Source organism: Botryllus schlosseri, chromosome 8, assembly GCF_051294905.1.
Source record: "Botryllus schlosseri isolate E-star chromosome 8, Bs_hap1, whole genome shotgun sequence".
Classification (NCBI taxonomy): Eukaryota; Metazoa; Chordata; class Ascidiacea; order Stolidobranchia; family Styelidae; genus Botryllus; species Botryllus schlosseri.
In genome coordinates, this window is record NC_137243.1 from 26,948,633 (window position 1) to 26,972,865 (window position 24,233).

General features: G+C 38.5%; 1 protein-coding gene and 1 long non-coding RNA gene across 2 annotated transcripts in view; one reads left to right on the top strand and one right to left on the bottom strand.

The window, feature by feature from the left end:
• Positions 1–23,225, top strand: part of LOC145445470 (uncharacterized) — a 153,681-nt gene extending 130,456 nt beyond the window's left edge. The window contains exon 5 of the long non-coding RNA XR_013917037.1: positions 23,168–23,225. This is a non-coding gene — a long non-coding RNA (uncharacterized LOC145445470). The remainder of the gene's footprint in view (positions 1–23,167) is intronic.
• Positions 1–24,233, bottom strand: part of LOC145445474 (uncharacterized) — a 142,026-nt gene that overhangs the window by 65,211 nt on the left and 52,582 nt on the right. Inside the window, 14 exon segments of the mRNA XM_080323667.1 lie at positions 1,075–1,198; positions 1,257–1,355; positions 3,133–3,312; positions 5,763–5,846; positions 7,917–8,128; positions 9,108–9,258; positions 12,417–12,623; positions 13,456–13,616; positions 14,141–14,317; positions 14,633–14,781; positions 15,599–15,707; positions 16,241–16,363; positions 17,077–17,397; positions 18,145–18,292. Coding sequence (XP_080179793.1) covers positions 1,075–1,198; positions 1,257–1,355; positions 3,133–3,312; positions 5,763–5,846; positions 7,917–8,128; positions 9,108–9,258; positions 12,417–12,623; positions 13,456–13,616; positions 14,141–14,317; positions 14,633–14,781; positions 15,599–15,707; positions 16,241–16,363; positions 17,077–17,397; positions 18,145–18,292 — 2,245 coding nt within the window.

Below are 24,233 nucleotides of genomic sequence, written 5' to 3' on the forward strand. Positions count from 1 at the left end.
ACCGTAAATAGCGCAGAGCGAATGTTTGTAGTTGTATAATTGTATATCTGACTCCAAGATGTATTATTGACTCCAGAAGGTTGCGGTTACGATTCGCTGCGTGTTCCCTTGCGTTCGACGACCGGCGTAACCACGCCGTACGACCTTGTTGGCTGACTTACCACGAAGCCTGTCTATTGCACACGTATTCGATGGATCACACTGACGAATATATTTTGTTTCTGTCTCCACGACTTGTAATTTTATTGCCAATCACGTACGGCCCAAAATGCGATATCTTTTTCACCCAATCAGCGAAATACTTATGAATGTATATCGACTTCCGAATCAGCTAATAATCATGAATGTTTGTCGACTTCCGAGTCAGCTAATAATCACCAATGCATGCATCAATGTCTCTACGTGGTATTACACGTATATCTCGAAATGCACCAAACATTGTACGATTTATTTCTCTTTTTATCTATAATTCACACGACAAATAGACGACTCACAAAGGTCTTATCAGGTCTCAGTTCAGGGAATTACGTAAGGTTTACCAACTCCTTATTAACCATTATTAAAATGGCGTTATACCAATATATTTCGTTAAAGCTACTATCATTTCCAAAAATGGCCAAAATTTCAAATTGGTCTCCGGCGGCTTCCGCTGGTTGGAATTGAGTCAAATTTGGCGCGCAACGTCTTTTTAGGCCACCTGATGATTTAACAAGTGAATCGCCGAAACTTGGAAAAACGGTTATTTTTGAACACCTCTACTTCACATTAATGTTATACTCATTTTCTCTTAACTCTCCCTCAACATACCTCATTTATTCAAATGAAAGATTTAAAAAAAAAACAGTTTCTGGGTCTATTTTTCAATTATCGGTCCATGAATTAGTCATATATAATTTTTGAGTCATATAGCTTGGTCGAGTCATACGCAATGACTCGAGTACAAGTCGAGTCAATGCAAAATTTGACTCGAGTCATTACAACTCTCGGTACCGGCGTTTGAATACTCAACTCGCTGCCTAATATCCGATACGGAATAAAATCAAGTACTCAATTTTGCAAAGCTCTGACAATTACCTTTCAAAACTTGATTGATGTAACTTTTATAATATTCAATCCTGTAATCATCATCTAATCCTGAATCAAACGTTCCAGAGACGCCATTCTCGGTCACATAGATCTCAGGATCCCCGTACATTCTCTAGATTGTATCAAGAATTCAGGTTTCCAAAAGAATACAGAATCACGTATGCAGATACCTTGATGTAGACAAGCAATTTCCTTATTCCCCACGGTACAACCTGCAGCCAGCCTGAAGCAGAGCCAGGCCATTCGGCACATACATCCCCATCAGCTTCCTACAATATCAAATGAATGCAGTACCATCCTACCAAGATAGTTTCAATCAGAAGCACGGTTCCTGATCGTGACGTTCACATATTCATGCAGAATTGGAATATATGAAAATTTTGCAGTTGTCTTGACTCTGAATCAGGACGACGTGTCGAGTCTAAGGACTAGGGGAGAGGAGGCCAAGATGAGACACTTTTCTGATAATTCAACGCCACTCAAAGAGTAATACCTTCTGAGGATAATTTTGGTACCAATGGAAAGCCTGTGATCTGTACTATTTATGACTATGGCTTGAGTTATATTGAACAACATACTTGTGGATTTCTTGGTCTTCAAAAATCCTTGCTCAAATGTCTCAACTCACCCCCAGGTGAGGGTAAGATGAGACACACCGTGTTCAAGATGAGACACCAAGCAATTCTTGCTCATTACACCACCAATTCATCCCAAATGATGAATCAACTAGCAACATCGTGAATAAAATATAATAATAATGAAATAATTCACTTTTAAAAAGAATTTGTACATCATATACGAATTTAAATGACATCGAAAACCAATTATCCATGGAATCCAGCAACAATAAGAGTTTCGTTATTATTTTGTCTTGTAATGTCACATTTGGTAAACTACTAGATAAATAATACCATTTGTGTGCCTTCAACAGTAAGTTTTCAATCTTGCGAGGCCTTCAATAGAAGCCCTCGGATACCAATGTCTCATCTTATTCCCACACCTAAATGATCGTATACACTTGAATGAAAAAATTTCTGTACGTTACTTTCCAGAGGTAAGTGCATGATTACACTGCTAATATTGCACTCAACCAGCTCCAGTAATGTTGTTTTATAATATGAAGTCCTACGATAGTGTCCTTTACATAGTCCTATGCCCTTACAAACATGAATTCACATGACATAGACTATGAAAATATAGTTTTTGGCATTTTTCTGCCCAACCTCAAATCTGTTTGTCTTGTTAATATGGTGGGACTATAGAATGACAATATAGGAACAACATAGTTGAAGGAATCTGTCCATCAGAAAATTTTTCTGTGAAAAAATTGCATGTCTCATCTTGCCCGTGTCTCATCTTGGCCTCCTCTCCCCTATGTGACGAGACACAAGACTACTAAAGTCCTTCTACCATAAATTTTGACTTTTTTTGACATGTCGAAAAACAATCGCTCTAGTGATGATTGGAGTAGGCTACAATGAAGTCTTAAAAATATACCACAGTTCATAGTGACAGCATAGAGGCCGTGAGCCGATAGAATGAAATATTGAAAAAAATAGGTCACATTTTTAGCAACCATGTTTTAAAATCCTTTCGTCAGTACAAAGCTGTCCTTTATAAATGGGCGACGGAAATAGTTCCAACAACAGAAGTAATATTTTATAAAAGAAATATAAATCCCCCAAAAAATATGAGCTGTGCATGATACCTGACACCGCTTTTCAGCAACTAAGGAATCGATATTGGGTATAGCGAGACACGAGACTATCTCCTCGTAAAGTTGATAATGTTGGGAATCCCTGAGCCGTTTTTAAGCATCTCGACCAAAGCTGTTTCAGCAAGTTAGGAATACCAACGTTATTCACAGGAGAATAACTTATTTTGAAACCACAACAACAATTTATTTAAACTGAAATCCATTTCACTAGTTCACTTAGCGGGCTGTGTGTTGGTGACTCCTGCCATAAACCCGAGCAGATGAAGTTGTGGTGCAAAATGCTTTTAAATGCTCCAGGCATACTCATACATGACTGTGTATGAGCTTACTTGATCAGTATCAAAGGTAGGTCCTCCAGCAGGGTATTCGGAATATGGGAAGGCCATATTGCTTGTGTAATGATTTAATCCAAAGAAATCCGACGTGCCTTTAATGGACATTTTTTCCTCTTCTGTAAACTCAGGCAGCCGAACTTCATCAAGCCCATAATACTCTGTTCTGTTACCAACCTGAAAACAAGTATTGAATCTATTTATATTACAAGCGCTCAGACCAAACAAGACATATTACGAGAATCGTCTGAAATACTGAGTTCATAATTGTTCAGTTCAACAATAATTAGGTCAACGTCATCTTGTGTATTTATGTACTCGTAACCAAATTTTTTACTCGGGAATTGGTATCAGTAATTCACGATTGCAGAATTGCAATGACTCAACTTGAGTCTGACTCGAGTCGCGATTTTTCGATGACTTGACTTGAACTGAGTCATTGAGCACGACCAAATCATAGGACAGCCAAAACAGGCATTTCATTGTAACTTCGAACAATAGTCAAGTTCCACATTATTGGTATTTCGTCTATCAGGACTTGTACATGAAAATCAGGGCCAGAAATTGTTAAGAATGAGGAAAATTAGCATTTTATGAATGCGAAGCATTTGATATAACCCAAGCAAAAACTGAACAGTCTCAGGCTGGAGTCTCAACACTCGAACTCAACCATTTGCTCTCTGACTCGGGACTCGAACTTGACTCGGTGGTGAGTTGAAACTTACTCGACTTGACTCGAGTCAAAACTATAAAAAGTAACATTGACTTGTGACTTGGTTTCAACTCTCGGCGATGGTATGAAAGACTTTTAGATAGTGGTAAGCCAATATAAGATGAAGAAGCGATGACGCATGACCTCAATACCACAGGGCTTGATGAATTGCGATTGTTCAATCATCTACAGCAGTGGTTCTTAACCTTTTTTCCTCCAACGCCCCCTTTCAAAAATTATTTTGCTCCAGCGCCCCCCAACCTCATATTGTAAGGAATGTAATAAAGACAATGAGTAAGAGGGAGGGCCGTAACAGCACTTCGTCAACCCCCTAAAAACGATTGCCTTGCGCACTCATAGTGTGATAAACCAAACTTCTGAGGGCTTCGCCCACAAGAAACCCGTAGCGTGATTTCGATGGTCAGCGCTGAGTGAGCTGTTGTATGGGAAAATAAAGGGCACGTAATTAATAATTGAACATATTCGGGCGTGCCCGTAGGTACAATAAATTCGTTACCAGGGACGTAACAGCACTTCGTCAGTCTCCAGCCCCCCTTTCTGCTAGCCACTGTTTGCTGATAATCATCTACATTGGGTGTCCACTGTCCATTTACTGAGCCAGCTAATCTCATCTAGACGCGCGAGGCGCGAAAAGTTTCAATAATTATTGATTGAATTGGTCAATATAATCGGGAATTGCATGTATATTGATATCAATTTTTATGCTCTCTCTTCTCACGTAAACAGAATTACCGGTAGAGCTGAGTGATGTGTCATTGAAAAGGTACGACCCCTCAATAAGAATTATACATCTTCGGGCGTATACCCGTTGGCAGCAACGAAATGGCACTTCGTCAGGCCCGCCGAAAAAACTTGGGTCTTGGGCTCCCATAGGGTGATAAACCAACCGCCCCATCACGTTGTTCGCTTTTGCCACGAAATCAGCTGTACTGTTTAGCGAGCCAGTGCGAAGCGCGAAAACTTTCGATATTTCATGATAAAATCGATCAGTAAGATCGGGAATTGCATATATATATTGCTATCAATTCCTTGTCCTCTCTGCTCACGTTACCAGATTTACCGGCATAGCTGAGTGAGGTGCAATGTTCCCTCTAAGCTGCGCACGTGCGCAGTGCTGAGACGGTCTCTGCGCAGGGAAAATCTACGTTGCGCAAAACAAATCCGAAGTTATGACCTTTTTTTAGTCGTTACGCACTGTTGTCCAAGGGTATGCGCGGTGAGTTGTTGAGTGTGCGCAGACTCATCAAAACGTATAGCGAACATTGTGAGGTGTCCTCGAAACTGTAGGGCCCATAACTAATAATTAAACATATTCGGGCGGGCGAACCCGTTGCTATGATTCGTTGCATGATGTTATTTCGTGACCTCCTGTCTGCTATATCAAAAAAATATAGAATCGCCCAACAGGGATATCGCCCAACAGGAACATCTAGTTTTAGATATCCCTGTCGCCCAATCGTACTAAACTAAAAGAGGCACACGATTTCAAATTGGTATTTCTTCACTGGCATATAATTTTTCCCCGCCAGATGGACTTCCTCTTCTCGAAAACCTATATGTCTTTTGTAGGCTATATATAAAGAAGTTTTCGGTGTTAATTGCTCTGAATACTCATTATAGGATATGTCCTACCACCACATCATCTACTGTGAAGCCATTTTTCTCCAGCGCCCCCCATACCGCCCCCCTGAGCCCAGCACCCCCCATTTTGCCCCCTGAGCGTTTCCGCCCCCTTCAAAATCGCCAGCGCCCCCTGGGGGGCGCTGGAGGCAAGGTTAAGAACCACTGATCTACAGCAATAAATGAGTCTTGTACCATAATTGAATAAAGAAATATTAGAGAAATAATTATAGTTATAATACATAAAGTATAAGAAGTATTTTCAAAATCTTACATTCCATTTCATAACATCAGGATAGTCTCCCGACACAAAAATCGGATTAGCCCACCAGCCCAGACTGAATTCCATTTGTCTTTGCTGAAAACAAGGTACCATACAGTCAGCTAATAATAGTAATCTGTTATCGTGTGATATATCAATAAAATCTGGTTTCTGGGAAATAGGGTACGTACATTAGGGTTGGTCGAAAATACTTTTTCATTCAAATTTTAATTGGTTGAAAAAACACTGAACGCCATTTTCAAATCAAATAGCTTCGCTACTACAGGTTGGAATTGTGCCAAATTTGGTGTGTGACCTTTTTTTAGTTACCCCAACAATTTTTTCGAATGGCCAGTTAAATATTGAAAAAAATGTTATTTTTGAACAATCTCGATGGACATTTGCTTATTTTTCATTATTATTTAAGATGATGTGATTTCTTAAAAGACGTTGGCTTCAGAAATTTCTCTGAATAGCTTTAAAGAGCTTCTTGGAGGTACAGAACTTCAATATACAATTGAATAGCATACTCCTATTGAAATGAACCCAAATATTTTTGGCTGACACTCGTCAGGGGTAATCGTCAGCAACTAGGAGAGAATTGGAAAGAACATTGTGTATCAACGATCGTATAACAAAATATGACGTCACCAGCATGAAATGAGATCTCAAATAAGAGAGCGTTAAATGTAGGCTACTACTAAAAGATGGTACATGAAATCAATTTTTTTCAATTTCAATTTCAAAATTCAAGATGAATATACTATTCAATAGCTTTAAATATGCAAATGATTACATAGGCGGCATCATGGAGATCTTTGTAGAACAGAATATACAATGTCTCCCACCCACTACATTACAACAACAACAACAACAACAACAACAAAAAGTGAGTAGAAAAGTGGTCAGTTCATTTCCCATAGTTTGCGCGCCGATCGCAGAGAAACGGGTACGCTACATTACAAAATATTGGTTTCAGCAACTAAGGTTCGGCAAAAAGCCATACTTTGAAAATGGAAATGAAAATACATTATGACGAACGATGATGATGCTAAAACCATTAGGTCAATTCAGGGCAGTATGGAAAATTTCATACTCCCAAAAAACTGCTGAAAATCTGCAAAAATTTCTGAATTTCGTATAATTTCTGCAATAATGTTGTGTTAAGTCACAAGTAGAATCTCGAAACGACCTTCTAATATCTCACAAAAGTACCGCCATTGTCGTATTTACATTCCAAACTTATCAGCAAGATAAATCATGATGAATATTCTGTACTTAAAAAGATCTCAATCAGTGGCTCTCAAACTACGGTACTTTTCAAGTGGTGCGTGAAGATTCTGGCAGATTTTAACGTTATTTGAGCAGAGCGCAATAAAATTCAAATCAGGAAGAAAAAATTTAGGTTCCTATCTCGTCATGGTAGCGTGAGGAAGGGTTTTCGACCTTGATGGCCATCAACTACAAGGGCCGGAATAGTCTAATTGAGTACGGACATGGGATATGATCTCTGAGGAGCTGTACTGTTATACCCAGATTAACAAGCTTGTGAGGAAACAGATTCGACTAGCACAGCGGTTCTCAACCAGAAGCATTTTTAGGAGGTCCATGAAACCTCTCCAATTGCAAAATGATTGATAAATTAATTTGTACATCATCTTTTTAACTATAGGGAAATCAAGAGGCAGTTTCACTACTTAACTGCTGAAACTTCAGGAGTCACATCAACAGAATGGGATGAAATATCCTACTTTGACAATTCATTTCAATTCCCAAATTGCCAATAGCCTACTGATACAAACATATCGCTGTTTAAAAATGTTTTGTTGGGGTTTGTGGAAACAATAAAAGTTGGAGTAGTGAGGTCAATCAGGCTGACTTCGAAATCTTTGCAGAACATTTTGGATTTGACGTTATCAGTCTCAGCAAATTAGTGAACAGTCGTTTGAAATAAAGATTAATGAAGTCTTTTTCCAAATCCGTACAATTATAGTACATGATCTTTATAGAGTTTGACGAGTATGCGGCATAATATAATGTTTCGTTTGAAAGGAAAAGGAAAAATGTATGCCTCGCCGAAGAATACAGACAATTATGTAGGCTATGTGTCTATGTAGCTTAGTTGAATATCTGAATGCTTATTCATATCTATAGCAAGTAACATACTGCAGCATCAATGTGGTCTAGATTGGTCGGTATTTGTGGTTCGGCCCAGATTGAATTCAAAGTTATGCCACATTGCCCTTGCTGGTTTTGCCTGTAGACGTCATCGTATTTATGCCAAGCTTTCGCGTGAGCTTTTAGAATGCTGTGGCCGGCGTAATACTGTCCTTTTGCAAGATCTTTATACCCAGGAGCATGAGTCCCCTCTCCATACCCTGTAAAAGAAATGGATACAGTTTCACCATTTATTAGATAGTTTCACTAGGTACTTTTCAATCAGCAGACAGTTCACTGATATTAAACACTTCGTCGGTACTCGAGATTTTTAAAGATATTTATGAGATTGAATTATTTTTATCAGCACCGTTGAAGTGCTTGACAATATCGATGCGATGAAATATTTTGGTATGGCAATAAAGATTTGTTGTTCAAGGTAACAAATACTTGCATAACTAAACATATCACATATTTTCATAATAGCTATTTACAGTTATTAGACAATGTAATGAAAACGGATTACCGTAATCTTTGGGTTGGGTTCATATTTACAATTTAACTTATCATATGAAAGTTGGATTCAAGGGAGAACTACTGATTTTAGTGATTGATATTTGATTCCCAGTTAGGGAAAATTATTTTACACAAATGCTTTTGAAACTATATATTTTCCAATACAACATCCATTGTAAAAGACTATCTATTGACTCGAATAGTGTGTCTTTTTGGTTTTGCTTTTAAATCTGTTGAAATCCCTTTAGTGTGCCATTAATTCTTGAAAAGAGGCACACAAAAAGTCTTCAAGTACAATAAATATTCTTTCACAATGGATGTTGTATAAATCTATATTCAAGTTCTGTACCACGAACTAGCTATTTATATATTTCTCATTGCTAAGTGATGAAAAACAGCATCAATCCTATGAAAAACATAAGTTCTAAAACCAAGCGCCCTATAAAACATAACATGCCATGAAAAAATGAGCCAAACAAAAATATTGTTGAATGTCAGATTTCAAAGACTACTCCAAGTCATTTTGACACCTTCCTATCTTTTCATTGTATCGCAATCTCGCGGCGTATCGATTGGATGAAAATTTTAATATTGCATGATAAACTGAACTGAAATTATTTTCAGGTAAGACCAAGGTGAATAAAGAAGCATGATTTCACTACAAAACATCAATGAGGTAAATACCGAAGTATGCCACTATCCAAGGCTCGTTGAACGTAATCCAAAATTTGACTCTGTCTCCATATGTCTTGTAACAAAAGTCTGCATACGCCTCAAACGCAATTTCTATTTGTCCAGTTTGATCCAGCCAGCCATTATACTTCTCTTGCAAAGCCTGTGAAGATTATATATTAAAAAATATATAACGCTGACTAGAACAGATTGGATAATTCCAGTCATGTAATGAGACTAGTTAGAGCAGGGGTTCTCAACCTGGGGGCGCGAGAAATTAACAAAGTCAGTATAAATTGTACGTGTCTAAACATGTGTTTCACATCCATTATGCGTAGACGATTAATGAAGATGAAATTTATTCCATATTCAAGAAAGCTTGCAACTCTAGCAATCACGCTCATTGGAGTATATAGTCTGATTTCAACTTCATTTGAGCAAATTTTTGAAATTCTTTGGAGATATAGAGAGCAATCCCCACGCGTAAGTCATTCATTGCTTCATAGCTTTGACAGTAGCCTAAAGCTTGTCGCGCTGGGCAGCTGTTGTTAGTAGCTTGCGAACTGCACTGCCTAAGACAGACTTAGATGCAACATATGTTGCCCGGTTTCGCCCTCAATTAGGCTATAAATCAACACAATTTAATTAATTTCCAAAACTGATCAAATTTAGCCTGGCAGGACAGAACGACGCCTTGCTCTCTGTACTCACTACCAGCATCAGGATTAGTCTCATGGTAACCTACCTTGAAATTAATTAATGGATGTCTTGTTCAATGTTTTTTTTGTTATTTTCAAACAAGTTTGGAGAAATTTGTCAGCAATGTAAAAGACTCAACAACTGGAATGCAGATTCAAAATTGGCGTAAGATATACCTTATGTATACTATTAGATCAGGGGTGGGAAGCCTGCAGCCGTAGAAGGGAATTTGAGCGGCCGTAGACGCCTAATTCAATTAGTATGTGTTGGCGGCCGTAGGCATTCAAATTGCAATTACGAATTCACTCCCGCATTTTCGAGAGATTTTAATTAATCTTGAAATTTTCATCGCCCTCCGTGCAATTCAACAAGAATTCATTTTTCGATTTTAATGCAGCGCCCTTCATCTGAGCCGGAATGGGAATTGGCAAGAAATAACAATTCGTTCGCGGCCCTGAAAAATTTTCACGCTCCGCGCGGCAAAATGCACCTCCCGGCAACTATTCATAACATTGACACTCGCTATTTCGGTGCGCACAATAGGCCATTGTGAAAAGCAGAATAGTCCGGAGTTCACCGGGAATGGATATGGACAGTTTACCATAGGAATTTTGCGTCCGGATCGTTCATTGCGGCTATGCCCTGGAATGCGGCCTTACGCTACATAAGCAATCGAAATGCGGCCATGATTATCAAAAACGTTGCCCTCCTCGGTATCAGATGATGTGCTCTTTTTGACATGACGGTAAATGCAAGGGGGGTCAGGGGGGCGCGATTTTTTTGACCATTTCCAAGGGGGGGGGGCGTGTCAAAAAAGGTTGAGAACCACTGAGTTAGAGCTAAATTTAAATTCGAATCTAATTTCTGATTTTTCTGAAAATGCTACAGAACTGTATAGTGCAAAATAAACCAAGCTTGCTGTAAAGTAGGGCTGTTGAAAAAGATTTTCTTTCTTTCAAATTACACTGGCTACGCGATGGAACGCTGCACACTAAATTTGGCTCAATTCCAACCAGTGGAAGCGAGATTCTTGCAGTGAAAATTTGGAATTTATCGTAGAAAAAATTTTTGTCCACCCCATAAAATTGTTTGGCTGCCAGTAGAGATGATGCACACCAAATTTGAATCATTTCCAACCACTAGAAGTGAAGTTATTGCAGTTAGCAACATTTCTAATCTAATTCCAAGATTTTATAATAAATAATAATTGAAGAGTTAGCTACCGTAAATACTATTTTATTCAAATCCAAATTTTTCTACTGCAATAACTTACTTCTACTGGTTGGAATTGAGCCAAATTTGGTGCACACGGTCTCTGCTGAGAGCCTAACAAATTTATGTGGTCGGCAGAAAAAATTTGAAATTTTATTTTTTATTTTTTGTATGATGAATCTGCTGCAAGAATCCCGCTTCAACTGGTTGGAATTGAGCCAAAATCGGATGCAGCGTTGTTTTAGCCAACATAATAATTTTATCACGTAACGAGCGAAATTTTAAAGTATTTTTTTTGAACAGCCCTACTGTACAGACATTTACAAATATCATGCTTATGAGAATGAACATAACATTAGATATGAATATAACCCGATTTTTGTTGAATTTCATTTAAAATCTAAACTTGATTCAGTAAATTCAGTAATTTTAATTTGGAAAAAAACTGTCTAGCTATTATTCAAATTCTAACATAATTTGAAAAAGAACTATTTAGCAATAATTTCAATTCTGATTCTAATCTAATTTGGAAAGGCTGAAAATATTGTAGTTTGTCCAGCTCTGGAGCGGAGTGTTCAAAATCATCATGATCATCATCATTGGTTTATTAGCAATTTTATCAGTTCAATACACCACAAAAAATGCGATACAATGAAAAGAAAGGAAGATGTCGAAGCGACTAGGAGTTGTCTATGGAATCGGACACCCACCTTGGCCTAGGCGATGTAAAGAGGAGGCATGCACACTGAATGAAAGTAAAGAAGATAGTATAGAAAAAGGAAGCGACAAGAAATAGGGCGGCATGTCAGGGGAAGCGAGATCGATAGGTCAGTCGTGGTCCGGTAATCTTGAGGATGGACTGTATTTATTTAGTAGTAATTGCTTGTATTTCGACTTGAATGTGGACATGCTCGCCGACTGCCGGATGGCCGGCGGGATACTGTTCCACACATCAGGTCCGGCATATTTGATAGAGCGATGATCTTTTCGGTCGATCATATGATATTTGGACGACGTGGACGCGCGTGTGTTGTACTTGTGCGCTTTTGATTCAGAGGTAAAGAAGTCATTGAAGTATTCGGGGCAACGACCGCAGTGAAACTGATACATAAACTTGGCGATTTCTAGTTTCCGCATATCTTCTATGTTTAGGACGCCGAATCTCTTCAGCAGCGACTTATTGGATGGGCAGCCAGGTCCCTTTGGGGCCCTAGCTATGATTCGGAGTACTTTATGCTGTAGTTTCTGCAGTGGCTTGAGTGCAGTTTTACTGGCAGCCCCCCAACAGAGGATGCCATAACGTAACTTCGATTGGATTAAGGATTTAAAGATCATCAGAAGAACCCATGCACGCATGAAGCGCTCAAGGCTGTAGAACAGGCCGCACTTCGGTGATAATCAACGTCTTACTTGTGGCAGATCCCAATGATAAAGCGTTACCATCGGTTGAATATTGTTGGCAATCAATTCATCAATCAAATCGTTGTAGTACGCCACGCCGGCTTCACTAGATCCTGATCCGTCTTCGTTCAGTTCGCCGGTGGGTATCACCCTTGGCCATGATATGGAGAAGCGATAATACTGAACCTCCATGTTGGCCAGTAACTGCACATCTTCCTGAATTACAGAAATTGAGGTTCATTGAAAATCTTTCACAGAGTTACTCAATATTCTCTGTCCACCACCATCGACCAGGTTATAACGATCTGACTCAAGTCTCGATTTTTTATTGACTCGGCTTGACTCGAGTCATTTTATTGAAAATGGAAAATGACACTAACTTGAGTCAATCTGCGTATTGACTCGACTTGCACTCGAGACATTGTGCAAGACTCGAACCAAGTCATATGACTCGAGACTCAGACGGCCAAGACCGACATTCCATTGTAATTCCGAAGTATAGTACAGTAACCACACTATCGGGATTTTGTCTATTGGTACTTGTGCTTGAAATTGCGACCAGAAACTGCTGAAAGTGAGGAAAATGAGTATGTTTGAAATGCGAACTATTCGATATCACCAAACAGAGTTGTAAAAAGTGTGTTTAACAAAAGTTTAACTGGAAACTGAGCAGTCAACATCATGACTTGGACTCGGACTTGACTCGGCGGTGGATTGAAAATGACTCGACTTGACTCGAGTTAAAACTATAAGAGTGAGATTGACTTGTGACTCGGAGCCTTGGTTACAACCCTGCCAAAAACTGTTAAGACTGAGGAAAACTAGTGTATCACGAATGCCAGGAATTGGTCTCACCCGAGTAGAGATGTAAAAATCAGTTGATCATTACTTGAACTGAAGACTGAACAGTCATAAACACTATAACTTGGTCTCCAGTCTAAACACTGCGATTAGGAATTGACACCGAAAAACATGGAATATCATACAAACAAAAAGGCCTGCATTCAACCTTTTTAAAACCTACCTGACTTTCGCATTTTTTACGTACCTTGTACTTGTTGTAACTGTCGCAAGCAATGTCGCCCGTATCGTTGTTCGCCACATTGCCGCCTTCGTGAACAAATACATCCCAAATACTCTCTCCTTTATCGGAGACGTTCCAAGCGCCCTCGATTTGATACGCAGACGTAGCCGAAGCCCATACGAAATCTGTATGAGAGGTCAACATTATTATTGAACAGGTCTTGGCTAGTATTTAGACAAGCAATTGTTGAAAAATTTTCGGTTGAGTTTCGATCAAATGGAATTGGTATCAGACAGAGATAATCATATCGGGCTGTTCAAAAATAACTTTTAATATCAAACTTTATTGGCTAGTTGCCAAAATTGTTACGACGGCTAAAATAACGCTTCATACTAAATTTTGCTCGATGCCAACCTGTTGAAGCAAAGTTGTTGAAGTAAAAATTTGGATTTGGAAAAATTAGTATTTACGGTCGAAAATTCTATAGTAATAATGATAGAATTTCTCACTGTAAACACTATTTTTGATTTGAGATTTCAAAGTTTGAAGTCACTCATCTTCCATTCATTGCATTGGGTTGAGTTTATTGTTAAAAATAATATCCTTGCAAAAACACCACAAGATTGCAATATAACAAAAAGATAAAAAAGTGGTAAATCGACTCAAAAGTACCCATAACGCCATAAATAGCACGTCGAATGGTACCTACCGTCAGGAAATGTGTCGTACAGCAAGTTGTCTCTTTGCGGATCCGGACTGCACTGGTCTTTTGGCTCGGGTATCCCATTTTCTCGGATCAGATCAGCGTATTGATGTGCAGAGTTTTTAGCGGTTCTTTCAAACGTCCCAAAGTCTACCCGATAGAGACCGTACCGTTCTTGGGATACTGAAACGTAAATCAACAATCATATGACGACAGAATCTTGTGAAATCCTGATATTTGGAATGAAGATGACGAACTCACAAAATCGAGAGTCATAATGATTACAAGTAGAAGTAAAAGTCAATGACTCGGGCTCGGCCCTTAGCTTCTTGACTTGGACTCAGACTTGAGTCATTGGGGAATGGAAAACCGTGAAATCAAGATTGACTTGTGACTCAGAATATTGTTATTTGGTCACAACCTAGCAAGATCTTAATACAGTGAAAATAGAGCACGGAGACGAACAATGAAAAGACTAGAAAATGGTATGATTTGTACCTGTGGAGTAAGAGAATCCATCCAATAACGAATCGGCAAAATATCCACGAACGTCGACCTTGTCAAGCTTCATCGCTTTCAAGACTTCGTCGATGTATAGTCTGTGGTATTCCTCGCGTTCTCTATCATCTAATCCCACATCGCGTGGCCTGGAAAATACAAAAAAGATTCAGTGCTACTACGATACAACATGGAAAAGACAGCCAGAATAGATAGAGTGGCCTGACCACTGTGGCTGTTCAAAAATGAAAAAAAAGTCTGGAGATTCACTGATGAAATTGATGGGCTGCCCACAAGAACGCTGCACGACAAATTTGACTCTATTCCCACTGGTAGATGTGAAGACACGGGAGTTTAAAAATTTTGAATTTATAATATAAAAAAACATTAAAAAATCTTGCAAATCATACTGTCAACCACATGAAATAGTTGTGTTGTACACTAAAACGACACAAAAGCAAATTTGACGCAATTCCAACTCATAAAAGCGAAGTTATTTCAGTTTTCCATTCAGAATTCATGGATTACCCAGCGTTCAGGCTATTTTCACGAATCCCAAATTTTTAACTGCAATAACTTTGATTCTACGAGTTAGAAGCATGCAAAAATGGTAAGCACCGTTCCTTTAAACAACTTAACAATCTCATGAGGTTGACAGTAAAATTTGAAAGAACAATTTTTAATTGTTTTTGATAAATTCAAAATTTTTACATTCCTGTGCGTTCACATCGACCGGTAGGAATTGAGCCAAATTCGGTGAGCGGCGTTTTTTAGGCAAGCTACTAATTTAATCAGCGAATCCCCTGATTCCAAAAAAATTTTGAACAACCCTCATGCCCACTCTAAAATGATATTCAGAGCAAAATAGTACTAACAATAGCTGTGTTTACACCTATATCGCCTTCATGTGTGTAAATTTCATTAAAATGACCCAGATGTTACAGAAATTCACAGCATTAAGGTTACCTTGTTTCTTGACCGACACCTTCGTAATTGCAGTCCGCTATTTCTTTGTCAATGATAGGTTCAGACAAGCCGTTTGCGGTGATGTAAATTGGGTGGCTTCCGAAGTTTTCTGTAATAAAGTGGCTAAAATTAAGACTCCACACCTATCAGTCACTTAATAATGACGTTTTTGACAAAATGACGAATTTATAAACAACTGAATATCTGAAGACCACTGGTCGTGTGAGATAATTATGTTAACTGTTGCGAGGAAATAACAATCCATTCATAGCCATTAGGGCTGGGAACAATAATTCAAGTACTCGGATCTGAATGGAAAGTCAATTCCAATGATTCAAGTCGAGTAATGAGACATGATATTTCCGAGTACCGAAACTAAACACTACTTGTCACTATGAGTTAAATTATCAACGAGAATTCTAGTTCTGATACTGTTCTCCACTATGGAATGCTGTAAACCTCGATTGGTCGTATCAGAGCATACGAAGCATGTCGCACGTTAGTGGAAATGACAAATCTGTAAAGTCGTGATCAACCCAAAGCATTGTCACAAAGTGCAATGAAATAGGTATGCTTGAAAAAATACCAAGTACTCGACTTTGCCAAGGCGTAATAGCCATATAATCTAAATAGCAAACTAACGCTTTGTCCATTTCAAAAGCTCTCTCAATCCCCACGGCACAACGTATTGATCGTCAACGCCCACTTGCCAGCTCCAGTCATGGAATCGAAACACTTCAGAATCTTTTTCAATCAGCGGCCCACCTGAAAGATTATATAATGTAACCTCGGCCCAGAATTTAGAAAATAACAAAATCTTTTGAACGATAATGTGTGTCGTAAATCCATGTTACAGAAACTTAACTTTAAATCATATTAATTTATGTACCATGTGTATGTAGCCCAAGTAAGCTTTATGTGTGATCCAGATCAAAAATAATGTCAATCTAGCAGAGTATGCTCAAACAAATGAAGTCACAGAATGGGTAATTTGTAATGTAACAATGGTCAAAAACAAAGCCGAAGCTGAATACGACAAAAAGATACTACAGTAATGAGAGATTTGCAAGTGAAGAGAAATTATTTTCGTCAGCATAAACTTGGATTGGTCAACTTAATTAACTGTTGATTCCAACTTTTAACTACGGCCTTTTTGTGTAGTAGAATTCGAAACTTGTTCCTTGTTATTGTTACATCACCAATTACACGAAGTGTGATCTTAATTGTGATTTTAGTCTTTTTTTTCAACAAACCATTATGTTCTCATCCATCACCAAATAGTAACACATCCATTAGCAACCCATGTAAACAATGTCATTAACTGCTTTCACTTTAGAAATACAATGAATACACAGCATAATATAGTAAAAACTTTTGGTTCGGACTGCTGCAATATTTTGAACATCTCATAGAGCTTCTTGGGAAAAATAATTGCACATGCATGACCAGTTGACTGTGGTCTGCCATATTCTACTTACTGAACGGTTCAGGCTGAGGCCTGATATCAGGTGCTTTAGTTCCCCGACCGCTGGCTTCTTCCATAGCATATTTTAAGAGCTCATCATATTCGGCATCTCCCGGCCTTGGGACATTAGGAAGGGTCACATTCGAACAAGTGTCAAAGTCTGGAATATATCCCGGGATGGTAGGGATCGGAATTTCATCAATGGGTGGGATAGGAGAGGGAGCTTGGCGGCAATCTTCCGCATGTAGAACTGGAGCAGTCGCGTTGTCGTATATGTCAGACTGTATGATGTAGTTTGTCGTGTAATGGTTGATAGCGATAAAGTCCAATGTTCCTGTTGAATACAGTGTGCATTTAATATGAAGGAAAAGGATGTATCCGTGCACCTTTTTTCTTCAAATTTTACTGGGTATTCGGTAAAAGTGTGAAGTGGGCCAAGAAAACAACTCACACCAAATTTGACTCAATTCCAAACGATTATAAGAGATCAAAATTTTGTGTTGCATAATAATAATACTTAAGGTGGGAGATCATTATTATTATAAAAATCCTACCGTAAATACTATTATTTCAAATCCAAAATTTTGAACACCCATACCTATGCTTCAACCATTCGGAGATGAGCTGAATTTGGTGCATGGTGTTTTTTGCCAACTTCACAATTTTGGAATTGGGCCAAATTTCAAAATCTTTGAATTTTAGCATCGAGACAAATTTGATAGATTTTTAGAGGGCTTAAAAATGTCATGGCATTGACAACAAATTTCGGAAACACACTTTTCATTGTTATTAATTAATTAAAAACTCCAATAGCTTCTACGGGTTAGAATAGGGCCAAATATGATATGCATGGTTTTTTGTAGACGGCTTAAAACATCATGAGGTTGGCAGAAAATTTTGAAAATACAATTAAATTTTTATTTATTAAATTTAAAACTCCATATAGCTTCTACAGGTTGGAATCGAAACCAATTTGGCATGCAGCGTATTTTAGCCAACCTAACACAATTTTATCGAATAGCCGATGAAATTTGAAGAAAAAGTTATTTTTTAAACATCCATAGTGAATATAAAAGATGACCTTTTACGGAGATTTTCTGGTTTGCTGTAAACGATGGAAGTCTCGATTCAAGCCTGCCTTCGGACATGCTTTTTTCATAGATGTATTTCTTCATTACGGCCGGATAATCTCCATTTGTGATAGGTCCCATGAACCAACCCATCTCCCACTGACGTAGAAAATGGTTAGTAAGCATCTTGGTATCTTGTAGCGTTGCATTATCATCAAAAGTGTCGTTATTCATCATTTTAATAAGTAACCTATGTTTGAACATCCTCAAGTGTTCCAACACAGTATTCTTAGTGTATCCCTAAACTCGGGCGGAATAAATAGCGCTCTTGGGTGTAAATATTTGCAACAATCTACAAGGTTTGAGTCAACGGTGAAACTCGAAATATAGATGTGCATATTAACATTCCTTGGTCCTAAGTTTGATAATTAGATTACAATCAGAATTATAGCTACTTAGTTTATTCTAAATTAGACTATGAATTAGAATTATAGCTGCATAGTGTTTCCAAATAAGATCAGAATGGAAATTATAGCTACACAGTTTTTGCCTAATTGGATTATAATTCGAATTATAACCACACATTCTTTTCCTAATTAGATTAGAACTAAAGCTATATGGTTTATTCCAAATTAGACTGCAATTAGAATTATAGCTACACAGTATTTCCAAATTGGATTATAATTAGATTTATAGCTGCCAAGTTTTTTACTAAATAGATTAGAATTATAGCTATGTGGTTTATCCAAAATTAGACTGTGAATTAAAATTATAGCTACAGTTTTTCTGAATTAGATTAGAATTAAATTTATAGATACTCAGTTTTTTCCAATTAGATTAGAATTACAGTATAGCTACACAATAGTTTCCAAATTAGATTAGAATCAGAAGTTTGAACTATCATTGTTGTTACAGTTTATTCCAAATTAGATTACAATAACTAATATAGGCTACACATCCCGAATTCTCCTATGCCAGTGGTTCTCAACAGTCTGGGTTGAAATATCCTACTGTTGAGACTCATTTTAATTTCTAAATTACCAATAGCCTACAGATACATATATTTTGCTATTTCGCGATATTTTGTTGGGGATTGTGGAAAAATGAAAAGTTGGATTAGAAAGGTCAATCACGGTGACTTTGAAATGTGTACAAAAATCCATTTTCTTCTGTGATTTACATAACCGTTCTCCATGATAACTTCAGTCAGTATCAGTATCAGTTTATTAATATTTTCATCATCTCAAAACACCACAAAACTGCGATACAATGAAAGATAGGAAGGTGTCGAAACGAATTAGAATAGTCTTTGAAATCAGACATCCAAGATGAGCTGCTTGATAAAATGGCTTGACGGTAAATGTTAATTATTTATTTTAAATAATTTGTTGCGATCATACCCAAATGTGTGCGTTACGCATTTTTATTACATTCACCACCACCTATCTTTGTGGAAATGAATTTTCGGCACTCGTTCATATCAAATGCAGTTGCAAAATTAACTTTGAAATAACAAAAGTCAATCCAATTTCTACATAAATAGTATGATGTTATTTTCAAGAAAAGTCATCTTATTGCTGGTTATCACTATAGCCTACAGTTATCATTTGCGCAGGACAGATGACGATTGCGCGATAATTGAGATAAATTTGAACTAAAACTTTCGGGGGCCCGCGTGGTCCATGACGGTCCAAAAGGGGTCCGAGAAGGTTGCCGGTGAACCCAGCCCTCGGTAAACCCAGCCCTCGGTAAACCCAGCCCTGGGTGAACTCGGCCCTCGGGAAATTTTGTATTCACGGATTAGGGTTGGCGGAGGTAGGATATTAGGGTTGGTGGAGGTGGGATATTAGGGTTGGTGGAGGTGGGATATTAGGGTTGGGGGAGGTGGGATATTAGGGTAGCCGGAGGTGGGATATTAGGGTTGCCGGAGGGGGGATATTAGGGTTGGTGGAGGTGAGATATTAGGGTTGGGGGAGTTGGGATATTAGGGTTGCCGGTGAATACAAAATTTCAAGAGGGTCAGGTTCACCGAGGGCCGAGTTTGTAAGGCCACGCTTGGCGCTTGCGCAATCGTGATCACGTGATCTGATCACGCCGTGACTGCGTGATCTACGCATGCCCTGACCTCCTTACAAGATCGACAAATCAGTTGATAATAACAATATTAGTTTATTAATTCAAAATAATACTTGTTAATACACTTAATTACAAAAGTTCCCGAGGGCCGAGTTCACAGAGGGCTGGGTTTACCGAGGGCTGGGTTTACCGAGGGCTGGGTTCACTGGTAATCCCGTGAAGACAAAGAGGTTGAGAACCACTGTCCTATGCGATTTGCAATCCAGGGAAGTTAATTGTATTTATTTTTTTTTTATTGATTTGTGTGACTACAAAATCAACTGATAATGTGGTAGAGATTTGCTCACATTAAATTTAGTACTGCACCAAGCTCTTAACTTTAACATGAATGGGTATGGGAATGGGAAGTATCATCCTTTATGAAACGATGAAGAAATATTCTGACAATTTAATTTTGTAGCTCCCAAATGCAAGTATATTTAGTTCATTATTTTATTCAAAAAGGTTAAAACATCTTTAATGTACAAAGGCCATCACTCTCAAGAGTTCTACAGTAGCCTACAGTGCCTTTACGATTTCGACACATAGTGAGCCGCAGGATAAAATACCTAGTTTAAAACATTTTGTGGAAAATAACCCGAGATATTGGTGTAAGTATTAGTTTAATAATATATTCATCATTTCAAAACAGCAAAAAACTGCGATACAATGAAAAGATAGGAATATATAGAACTATTGTTCTACTATATCATCATATGTCCTTATTTCACCATCCACTGTGAGGCCATTTTTTTACAGCGCCCCCCATACCGCCCCCCTGAGTCCAGTGCCCCCCATCTCCACCCTGAGCGTTTCCGCCCCTCCAAAATCCAAATCACCCCTGGAGGGGGCTGGAGACAAGGTTAAGAACCACCGGTCTAATTAGATAACTAAAATTATCTAGTTGTCCTAGTCTGCCTTGGCCAAGTGCATTAATACCGATTGGACTAGATCAAAATTTCATCGATCAGTAGAGTGAAGACCGGAATGTTAGATCAATATATGCAGTACCGGATAGATTTCAAGTCTCAGCTAAATATTTCTTGTCGCATAGCGACATTTGATACAATGTTTGGATTCTTTCAAAATATGAGCTTATTGATAACAAATCTTGGTGATTTCAGCATGATGTGCACCACATAATTTGCAAATCATTTTGCGTGCAGTTGAGTTCTCGGAACGTAAAGCATTTGAACAGCAACCTGGGTACGCCTCATTTTGAGGTCATATGCTAAATTGCAAATTAAAAATACCTCAAACTCAAATGTGCTTGCGGGCCAATTTCCTAGTTTTTGATGGTGCCGCGGGTCGCCACACCAATAATAAGGGTATTCAATGTATTTCCAAGTAGGCGTTATCTGACGGTACCTTGCAGACTGGCATTCCACACACATTGCGAAAATGTGATTTGCTAATGTAAATTCAAACCTGGCACAAACAAAATCACATTTTTAAATATTTGAATAAAATAGTTGTGGTTCTCTGCATAGATACGTTGTCATCATGACATCGTAAAAGATGTCGCGTTATAATTTTACAGCTAGCAGACATTTGACATTTCACAATTATAGGTAGAATATTTTAGAATTTACCAAAGATTAATCCGAGCGAGATAGTGTAATGGTTATGCGTCCGGCTTCTCGAGCGGTAGGTCGTGAGTTCGATCCCCGGCCGGGTCATACCAAAGACTCGATAAATGGTATCCGCAGCTATCCTGCTAGGCGCTCAGCAATCACGGACAGCATGGAGGAGAAAAAAAAAACGGGGGCGCAGACTACATGTCCTCATGGGGCCGTATCGCAACTCGTCGCCAAAGCATCTCGATGGTGCAGGCGAGAAAGAATATCATATCTCTCTCCCTCTCTCTCACAGCGTTCCGAGTCACAAGTCTGTTTTTAATGTTATTTTTATTTTATCACCCATTCAGCTCGAGTAATTCTTCAGAAAGGTCGCGCCCGAGTCCAAATCACAATTTTCAGTCACGAATCATCAACAGATCATGTTGTACCACCATAAACAGGTAATGTGACGTAATAGATGATCTCCTATCGTATCGTGACTTTTGAAAGTGATGAGACAGTAAAGTTTGATGAGTAGTTTCAGATTTTTGAAGTAGTTTTAGACCGATTTTAAAGTTCTCAAAGCTAAAAAAAGATATGTGGCGGTTAACTATTGTCGACTACTTCAAAATCCAAAATGCAGACCAAAATGCGGGCCGCACAAAATGATCGCGCCACATGCTTGAGACCACTGCAATAAAGCGTGTACCAAAGCCAGCAAAGTACAGCACCATTTTATTTTTTGCAATGAAGAGCGATTGGTCGGACTGAATTTTATTGCTTGCTTCATGCTCGTTCAAAAATTGAATTGGTTTATAATTTTACAACACAATCACTGTTATGTACACTTGATGAACTTTCAAATGTACATCAAAATAACTATTAGTTCTATAGGACTTGAATTCAGTGGCGGCTCGTGACAATATCGGGTGGTGGGGCAAGGGATGCACGCGATTTTAATTGTATAAATGACGCCACAATAGTGTATTCCTACGTGAAAATGTGACTTCGTGGTGGTCACACACGGTTTGTATGGGGTATAGACATTAGGCATGGTTAATATAGCTTACGTATTTCAAATTATTCGAAAGAAAATATTAAGTACAGTAGTTGATACCTGCATATTGTAACATTGTATTAGTAGGCCTATTGCGCGCGGCGTGATTTCATAGTTGTTTGTTTGTTTGTTTTATTACATCATTGGCGCTTATCGCTATTATAGTCATTTGCGCCCAGTACATCAATTTCATAAATGTCAGAAGTCTTTGTGCTTTTTGCCCCTGGAACGCGATCTTTAGCTGCCATCTTTCAAGAGTTCGGCTCTCTCTTCGTCTGGGCTTTTCAATGCGCTGTGTTACAGCGGGATCGGCGATGAGGAGCCCAGATAAACCTCCGACACATAGAAACATGGCAGAGCCATGGCAACCATTGGTGTCGTGACTGCAGTGTTTTAACCAACTGCGCCACTCGCTTCATAGTTGCAAAAAGTTTAATGACGAGCTCATTGAAATCTGGAATACCCAGAATGAGAGCGTTGAGAATCATGAGCACATCTAACGCATCGAGCCTAATTACTTCAGCAAAGTTGAAAGAAAGCGATTCTTCAACTATAGGAATTGAGGAATAGGCTGATCTAGTCATCAGCTGTTAGCCGTCATCGAAAACGAACTAGCTATCCCGCTTGACAGGGGGTTGTAAGCAAATGGCTTGAAGGCCACAATTTCACGGTGAAATTGATATTGGAGAATATAAAATAAAGTAAATATTTTAATGTAAACCGAGAATCTTAGTAAACTGTTTCATGAGATCATCATCTCATCCCCTATCTCAGTATGAAACTCAGTTAAAATTAGCACAGACCAACACTGGCTTTTGCGTGAAATCCGCAATGCGGTAGTTAGGCCTATCTGTCAGATATCTCTACCATACTCGACCTCGATAACGAAATTACAGCCCTAATCATTGAGTGTCAACCTCGGGACTTGGCACAGCTTCGTTACTAAAATCAAGACATACTGTCCAAAAGCTCATCACCGATCTAGATACGGAGTAGGCCTATCGTTAAAATCAATAAAGACCAATACCGGTTTCGCGTAAAATCTGTTAGCGATAAATGACGAGTCAGCTCTCACTCGACTTAGAAATGAAATTACCACCACATAGTTCGGTGATAAACTTAAAACTTGGTACAGCGTTCGTTATAATATTAAGACTTACTATGCCAAATGTCATCACCGATATCGGTATGGAACATCGTCAAAATCAATGGAGACCAATACCCGCTTTTGAGTAAAATCTGTTTGCGATACAAGACGGATCAGCACACAGTCAACTTTGGAAACGAAATTACTACCCTAAACTTTAAGTAGCAACCCTGAAACTTGGAGCAGTGTTAAATACCGCCATCACGACATAACATACCAAGT